The sequence below is a fragment of the Capricornis sumatraensis genome, chromosome 6, assembly GCF_032405125.1.
Source record: "Capricornis sumatraensis isolate serow.1 chromosome 6, serow.2, whole genome shotgun sequence".
Taxonomy (NCBI): domain Eukaryota; kingdom Metazoa; phylum Chordata; class Mammalia; order Artiodactyla; family Bovidae; genus Capricornis; species Capricornis sumatraensis.
In genome coordinates this window covers 74,822,562-74,831,194 of record NC_091074.1, presented here as the reverse complement: position 1 = coordinate 74,831,194, position 8,633 = coordinate 74,822,562, and the positions used below count along the sequence as shown (strand labels likewise).

Here is an 8,633-nt window from a genome sequence, read left to right as displayed (position 1 = left end):
TCCCTCTTACTCCCAAAGGCCCTTTGTGACCAGACCACAGCTCTGTGATGTGAGCCTAGTACTTTAGTCCCCAAGTGCACACCCTGTACTCAGTTGCCTGAGGGCAGCAGTGTGATACAGATGAAGGAAAATCCTCTCCTTTATCTGAAAAGTACTTTTGATATTTGGCTGAACTCCAGCTCCCCTTTTTGGGCGATCGATACCATCCTCGCCTTTCTGTGTGGACTGGGGCTCTTTTTCCTGATCCTTCCCTACCTGGAGAATAACCCATCCTTTCCTCCCCTTAGGAAACATGGAAACATCAGAAAGGTAAGGAACCCTTGGTCCAGACTCACAAGCATATGAAATCTTTTTTATTATGATTTCTACTTTTCTGAATCAACCAGAGATTCTTGCGGTGGGAAAGAACAGGACATCTATTTTCAGGGAAAAATAGAATATCATGCCTCTAGGGACAAACCAGGCTGGGCAGGAGATATAGTGAACACTAGGATTTCTACCCAAAGATCTCAGATCAGGCGTCCAGGTGTGGCAGGGGCTCCAGGGCATATCCCAAACAAAGTGACCAGGGGTTGAGGATTGGATACTTAGTTCAATCTCAGGAGAGGACAGGACTCTCTAAGCACTAGTTCAGCAGCTGTGAACAGTGTCTCAGGGCTGATCTTCTGGCAATGCTGAAGCCCCAAGAACCTCAGAGCAGGGGCTGGTATCAAGAAGCAGAGATCTACCTGATGGAGCTAAGATTCACCCACAGTCTGAGAATGCGTGTGTTTCTTGAGCAGAGGAACAGTGACAAAAGAAGTACCTCTCACATTGAAAATCATCTTTTGTTCTTTGTAGGGAACAAGGTATAAAGAAGGTTGAGAAGTGCTTGCAAACGAGATGTTCTGCCCAGTGTAGGGAACTAGGTTTAAGGAAGGTTGAGAAGTGCTTGCAAACGAGACTCTCAACCTGAGCTGAACATTCTTGCAAACAAGATGTTCAGCTAAGAATCCTGTTTGTTCCCGTGGGAAAAGAACATTTCTTGCACACAAGGATGTTTCTCTGATTCCTCAAAAGGAACAGACCCTGGGACAAAACGGATTCTAAGTTGATAAGGAAGTTCCCCAAAACAAAGTCTTAGCTGCAGTAAATAAGTCAAGGTAAAGGTTATCTCGACCTGCGCCTGCGCACTGTATAGTCTCTGAATCATAGTGCTTGGCAGCTTGCCCTGTAGGTTGTTGTGCAAGGGATATAAAATAAAGCAGCTGTAAGAAGCAAGTGTTAAAATATAAAGATTCAAACCACTCTGCAGTATTGGTGTTTCATTCTGTCACCGGCAGTTCTTCAAAGAAGGAAAACAGAAAATATTTTATCCACTTTAAAAATGAGTGAAAGGAAAGAAACATCACAGAGCTCTGTCCGTGAAATGTAGAAAGTCATATTATGTATGGACACTAGTGCCTGATGCTTGTCTAGACAGGGGAGACTGAGATTTGGGTCTTAAGCTGCCCTTTTTTCTCTCTCTCTCAGCATCAAATGGAAAGAAGGGGAAGAAGCAGGAGCAGCAAGAGAAATGGAGCTTTGAAAGGTGAGTTCTGACATCCAGCCATGAGTGCCCCCAGAGTTGGTCCCCACCTCTCTGGCCATGAGGCCCAGCTCCACGGACTCGGAGGGGGCCAGTGGCTGGACTTCTTCCGTGAGAAACAGAGCCCCCAGGGAGGCTTCTGAGAAGGACAACAGAATCCAGATACTTCCCAGATTCTGTGTGTAGAATGTAGCTGTGAGGGGCCTGAAAAAGACTCTGTACCAAAGGGGCGTGTGGGCTGTATTGGACTAATAGCACCTGGACTGGGAGGGGTGAGCCCTCCAGTACACATAGCACACATGGTTTAACTTTGCTCAGATTCAACTGCAGACTGATGCCTGCCCATTTCCCCTACAGGTAGGTTGTGAGGGCAGCAAGGAGTAAAGGATATGGAAAATTTGAGTGATAAACCCTTTCACGAGCTTCACCATCACTGTCAGGGGTCATGTGGTATTGGACACTGGTGCTTGGGCTCCAGTCTCCCAATGGTGCCCCTGAAAGAGACGGTGCACTCAGCTTCCTGTAAGACCCCTAGGCTCCTATCTTCACCACCATGACCCAGTCTGCTGATTTCCAGCTTGCAGAGATTGCCTGGAAGCACTGGAAGAGGTCTGGGACCTGACTTCACTTCTGCAAAGGTAGAGAATCTACCCTTTCTTTCTAGGGGGTTCTTCTAGAGCCTATGGTGTGAGCCCAGGGATACTGGCAGCCTGGGGCTGAGCTGGGAGGAGGATTCCCGGGGGGGTGGTATGGCTATCACCCTGAGGTGAGGAACAGCAGGAGCATTGTGAAGTCAGTACTGGGGCCATGCAGGGCTGTGGGGTGCAGCTGCCCACCCCTGCCTGGCCTGTCTGGTCCTCCTGGCCTGGCAGCTCCTGGCTGAAGCTTGGTTCTTCATGTCTCCTGCAGACATCTAGGGAAGTTCCCTGACAAGGGCAGCTTTCATCAGGTCTCATGTCAAGATTCACCTGGTAAGGTTTGCAAAGCAGTTTCTGCTGGAGCCCACCAACCATGCAGGGAAGAGGCAGCTCCCACCATTTCCCCAGCTCCTCTGACCAAGCAGCCTCTACCATGGGCTTCTACCATTTCTCCAGGCTCAGTTTCCACTTACTCAGAGTCATACCTGAGTGCCTCTCCAACACCAGAGCATTTATTTCCCCTGGACAGCCTTTCACCCTGGCCACTGGCTCTTTCCCCTTCCCCACCAAGGCCCCCTCATGGGAGAGCCTGCTCTCCACCTCCAGCACCCTGCTCTGCCCCAAAACCATCAGGCTCCATGATGAGTCTCACTCAGGGTGACTCTACGGCACTCGCACTGGGCACCATCCAACACAGGTCATCTCCACACTCCCCTGGCCTGGCCTGGTGGCAGGAAGCAGCCAAAGCTTGGAGCTTCTCCACCTTGACACACTTAGAGTCCCAGAAAGAAAGCCTTCCCCTCTCCCCACCAGAGGCTTCATTCTTGGGAGATCCCAGAAACAGGCAGATAGAGGCTGGTAGCCTCGCTTTTATCAACCCTGATGTCCAGGAGCTGCTGGAAATACTAATCACCAAGAGAGTGGAACTTAAGTTTTGGAAAGAGAAAGAGGAGGAGGAGGCAGGCTACCACCTGAATTCTTCAGGGAAGAGGATCGAGTCACTGGGTCACAAACAGGACACCTTGGGTCACCAACACTTCCGGAACATAAAAGGCAAACATGAACAGCTGCTTGGTCCTGAGAAGCCCCGATATCCTGACACTTTGGGGGACTGTCTACAGAAGACATGCAGCCAGCTCTTCTGGGGTCTCCCCTTTCTGCACAGTGAGTCTCTTGTAGCTGCTGTCACACTACCTGGGTCAGCTCAAGAGTTATGCCCTGTCTTATTTAATGAACACTCTAAAGCCAGACCATTCCATCTTCCAGCTAAAGTAACTTCAAAACTGTCATTGGCCAAGCACTTGACCCACCCTGTCACCCAGGCTCAACCTCAATCCTTGACTCCAACCATGCCCCAGTTGCAGCCATCACATCTGGGTCACATGGAGACCCAGGCCCAACCCCTACCCTTGACTCCAATCATGCCACAATGTCAACCATCATCTGAAGTTTCCATGGAGACCCAGTCCAGTGCCCAAATCTTGGCTTCAACCATGCCTCACTCTCAACCACCAACTTGGGCTCACATGAAGACCCAGGTTCTACCCCTACTCCAGACTCCATCCATGTCCCAGTGTCAACCACCACAACCTCAAGCTCACGTGGAGATTCAGGACCAGTCCCTTCCTTGGACTCCAAACATACCCCAGTTTCAACCACCACCTCGAACTCACATGGAGACCCAGGTCGAATCCCAACTCTTGGCTCAAACCATGCCTCACATTCAAGTACCACTTCAGGCCCACGTGGAGACCCAGGTTCCACCCCTACTCCAGACTCCATCCATGTCCCAGTATCAACCGCCACAACCTCGAACTCACATGGAGACCTGGGTCCAATCCCAACTCCTGGCTCAAACCATGCCTCAATTTCAAGCACCACTTCGGGCTCACATGGAGACCCAGGTTCCACCCCTACTCTGGACTCCATCCATGTCCCAGTGTCAACCACCACAACCTCAGGCTCACATGGAGACCCAGGTCCAACACCTACGCTGGACTCCAAACATGCCCCAGTTTCAACCACCTGTTTGGGCTCACATGAAGACCCAGGCCCAACCCCTTCCTTGGGGAGGTAGAGGTCAGGCAACCATGCCTCAATGTCCACCAACATCTAAGATTTCCATGGAGGTCCAGGACCACCAACAACCCTCAACTCCAACCATGCCCCAGTTTCAACCACCTCCTCGGGCTCACATGGAGATCCAAGCCCAACCGATACCCTTGAATCTAAACATCCCTCTCTGTCAGCCATCTTCTCGGGCTCATATGGAGATCCAGGCCAGACCCCAATCCTTGACTCCAGTCATACCCCTATATCATCCACGACCTCAGGCTCAGTTCGAAACAACTGTCCATCCATCAGCCTCTCGCTCAGTCCAGTCATCATCATCTCAACACCAGACTGGGTCCATTGAAACATCTTGCCCTACAGTCCAAAATAAGGCATCGTCTTTCAGTTCAAATGCAATTGAAAACCTGGAAAGTCACTTTCGGAAAAAACAACTAGAAAGAGAGAGAACTCTACCCTCTTCAGTTAAAAACTCTCAGCAAGTCTTTAGCCAGGTCAGTCCCAACCTACCCCAGGAGACCAGGTCTTCCCAGGCTAACAGCTCTGTCTCCGTCCTTCCTGGGTATTTGATCAGCCCTGAGGTGCAGGAGAAACTGGAGCACCACATTTCCCAAAGGTTCACGCAGCAACAGAGTGGCCTGTTGAACAGAATCCAAGCATCTCAGAAACTGATGCAGCCTCAGGATCGATACCCAAGGCCTTGTCAGGCACAGGGCAGGGAGGGGCCCTCAAGATGCTCTGCAGGTCTAGGCAAAAGGAGACAGGATGCACAAAAGATGAGGTCCAAGTGCCCAGCACAAATCGTACCAGGGAGAGACCTGCGCCATGATGTAGGGCAGAGTGTGGGGAAGATCACTAAACATCTGTACATGTTCTCAGCCAACCCTCCAGTGGAGGATCCGAGAGCAAAATCTGAGTCAGAAAGAGTGTTGAGCCCAGACAAGAAGCATCCAGCAGTCTCAAGCGTCCTTACAGAGAGGAAGGGAGAGCAAATCTGTGAGAGAGAGATCCCTGTGAAAGTCTATCATTCGAGGCTTGCTGGCAACCTTGTTTTAGACATTCTGGGAGAGACAAATGGTCCCATGAAAACAGAAAGTACACAGTCCTCTCAGGATGGGAAAGCCTCCATGATCCCCTCCCATGAGTCTCTTGCCCTCAGTCCGTATACCGAGCAGGAGCTGGAAGCACATACAATGAGGTTTCGGGTGAGGCACAGGTGGAGCCTACTCTTCAAAGTCCTTAAGTTCATATTTTGCTTGAAGCTGAAAAAGGTTCAAAGGCCCACATTGAAGGCCACCTGTGAATCTGGAGACCACTCAGCCCCATTAACCAAGGGCTTGGGAAAACCTCCTCAGCCCCACGCAGCAGAGAAACTGATAACAACAGAGGCAGTTGCCCCACTGGAGAGTCCCCTCCCTGTCCCCTCATGGGCGACTAAGAAAACCTGCGGGTACCTGGGAGGACCCACACCTGGTGACACCCATAAGCCCTCAGATGTCCATCTGACTGGACAGGAAAACAAACCATCTTCTCCGGCCCCCAAATACAACTTTGTGAGCAGAATGTGGCACAGTGAGTCTGTTGTGGAAACTGAGAAAGGTGGCCTGGAGCCAAGTCCAAGTTCAGCAATGGCCAGCAGTGAGCCACAGAAGAAAACTAGGGGGCAGGCCTCCCCAGAATCTTGCTCTAATGTGATAGTTGTGGACCTCGATGAATGTTCCCCATCTTCCAGGGCCCAAGAGGTTGTGGAAGGAGACTCAGCTGGGAAGGGCACCAGGGAACCTAGTGTGCAGGTCAAATCCCTAGACATTAATATGGATTTCAGGAGATTACGGTCTCCAAGGTACAATAAAAGCCCCTCATTGAATACAAAATCTGTTGCCTCAAATACAGAAGATCTACTCTTTGAGAGACAGTTTCTTAAGCTTGAGTCTCAAGGGTTCACTGACCAGCAGGATCACGCTCAAGGCCAAGCCACCAGTGTGCTCCTTCAAGACTGTGAAACTGGTGTGCTTCTTCAAGACTGTGCCACTGATACACTTCTCAAAGACTGTCACTCAAATATGTTTCTTGCTGCAAACATCTTGGCTTCTCAGCAATCTCTGCCCTATCAGATCTTATCCAGTGGAGACAAATCCAATTCCTCAGAACTCTATGATGCTACATCAAGTGAAGGGAGCAGCCAGGGGCAGCAGGTGGACATGAAACAACAGCTCAAATATAAGAGCCAAGGCAAGAAGTCTGTCCCCAAGGATGGGAGAGAGAAATACACAAGGCCCAAATTAAGACAGATTCAAAAAGGACTGGCAGAACGGAGGGCTTACCAACCCCAAGGGATGAGCCATCCTGGCCAGAAAAAAGAATCAACAGAGTCCCTAAAAAGTAAGTTTCGACAGAAGAGACAGGTTCTGTCAGAAAGCCACTTCAAAGAAAGGATTAAGCTCCTTCTGCAGTGGATTTTCCCCAATAAATGCAAAGAACCAGAAGAGCCCCTGCAAAAAGGCAAGCCTGAAACAGTCAGTGTCAAGAGCCAAGAATCAATCAAAAGCAAATCCACCATGGACAGCAGGGCTGTTGAGGCTCAGACTGTCATAACAGCTGTTGGACAGATCCTAAAAGAGAAGATGGTGTTTCACCATGGACCTCATGCCACGGAGTTAAATTGGTACCAAGCAGAATTCCAAGACCCAATAGGTCCACATTACTGCCACCACAGAATTCTCTCCTACCAAGAACAAAGGAGAATGAGGAGAGATACACCCCGTTATCACCAAGCTACCCCGATGTGCCATAGCTTTTCAAATAAGGGTAAGTGGACCAGTTCCAGGGACAGCAAGTGGGCCTTCTCACCCAGGGATCCAGGTCCCCCTCCAGGCAGAGCCTGCCAACTTGGATCAAGAGTGACAAGCATCCCAGGCCATCCCCTCCACTGTCCAAGGCATGGTCTCCTTCAGAAATATGTCTTCTGGTAAATCAGAACCTGCTTTTCACAGCATTACAGGTAGGAAAACTCTTCCTCAAGAGAAAAATCCATACCATGCAGATAAATATTTTCTCTCATGTTAGCACATCCTCTGTGTGCTAAAGGCTTCTTCTTACCAGAAATAAATGGCTTTTTCTCAGGAGCAGGGGTAGTAGGCTGTCTGTGCCTTACTGAGGGGAATGGAAGGCATCAGGGTCCACTCTTCCCAGGTGCCTGCTTTGACTTCCACATGGAGTGGGGCCATGGAGGGAGGTTGACCCCAGCATCGATACTCACCCGTGCCCCAATTCCCAACTGCACCTTCGGTTTCCATAATACCAGCATTACAGAAACAAGCAACACCATTAGGACATGTCACAGTGAGCTAAACCTAAGGACCTCCCCCTTCTCAGGATCTTGCTCACTTCTATCCTACTCTCTCTCCACCTGGATATTGTGCAGCTGGTAAGGGAGGTGTGTTCAGAAGCTGAAATTCCCCTCAGGCTCAGGAAGAGTTAGGGAGAAACTCACAGTCAGAATAAGGAGGGGAGTCCTTATGTCACAGTGGATAGATGACGCCACCCTGAAAGCCCCTTTCTCTCCCAGATGCAGCTAGAACAAGATAGGCTAAGTTTGTCACCCTCCCTTTGCCTTTCTCGTGCTCTGAAGCAGCAGCAAGAATGAGGACCACATACTCCCAGCCCTGAGAGTGTGCAGTGTGGAGCATGGAAGCCTCTGAGGGCTGGTCCCACCCTGCCCTGGAGGAGAGGACAGCCATGCTTACAGAGCCCACCTCCCCCAGTGAATGAGCACGGTTGTGACTCTGTGTGTAGGCACCTCATGGTCCGAGAGTGGGACGCTGTGCCCCTAGGATGGAATGCAGGGGAAGGATGTTAGTGGAAGAGGCGCCCACAACGGTGCATTTACCAAGGAGCATTTGTGTCCCACCACCGTCCACAGGACCAGAGGAAAGACGTTAGGGGCCTGATGGCTCATGGTGGCCTCACTCCAGAGTCTCCCCTCTACTCTAGTTCCCTGGGCCCAGACAGAGGGAAGCCACCTGGAGCCCCTCAACAGAGGGCCAAGCTCCCAGAGGCAGCAGAGACTCAAGCAGAGAAGCTTCACTTCTCCCCATTGAAGCAATCAGCTTTCACAGGACTGGGTACTCAGGACAGACTCACAGTCGGTGACCTCTACCTACACCTGTGGCCCAAGGAGGCTCCCAGGGTACAGGTAGGACTCAACAGGCCCACAGACTGTTCAGGGGTCATAGCAAGTCTCATCTGCTCTCATCTTACTCACTCCAGAGGCCAGGGTGGAAGATGCCAGCAGACGGGATGCATCACCCAGCATGCATGAAAGTGACCTGTAGAAAATGAACAGACCACCAGCTTTC

The 8,633-nt window shown here is 50.7% G+C and overlaps 1 protein-coding gene across 1 annotated transcript; it reads left to right on the top strand.

The window, feature by feature from the left end:
- The first annotated feature begins 292 nt into the window (after positions 1-292).
- Positions 293-8,609, top strand: LOC138080760 (putative spermatogenesis-associated protein 31C2). Its single transcript, XM_068973622.1, has 5 exons — positions 293-309; positions 841-848; positions 1,513-1,570; positions 2,777-7,083; positions 8,545-8,609. The coding sequence occupies exons 1-5, from the start codon at positions 293-295 to the stop codon at positions 8,607-8,609; spliced, it is 4,455 nt and encodes a 1,484-aa protein (XP_068829723.1).
- Positions 8,610-8,633: the final 24 nt, after the last annotated feature.

Bases quoted from the DNA above. Each gene is read 5' to 3' on its own strand.
- LOC138080760 (XM_068973622.1), top strand. The intron at 1,571-2,776 runs GTGAGTTCTGAC...TTCCCCACCAAG, and splicing joins GAGAAATGGAGCTTTGAAAG to GCCCCCTCATGGGAGAGCCT. The intron at 7,084-8,544 runs GTAAGTGGACCA...TACTCACTCCAG, and splicing joins CCATAGCTTTTCAAATAAGG to AGGCCAGGGTGGAAGATGCC.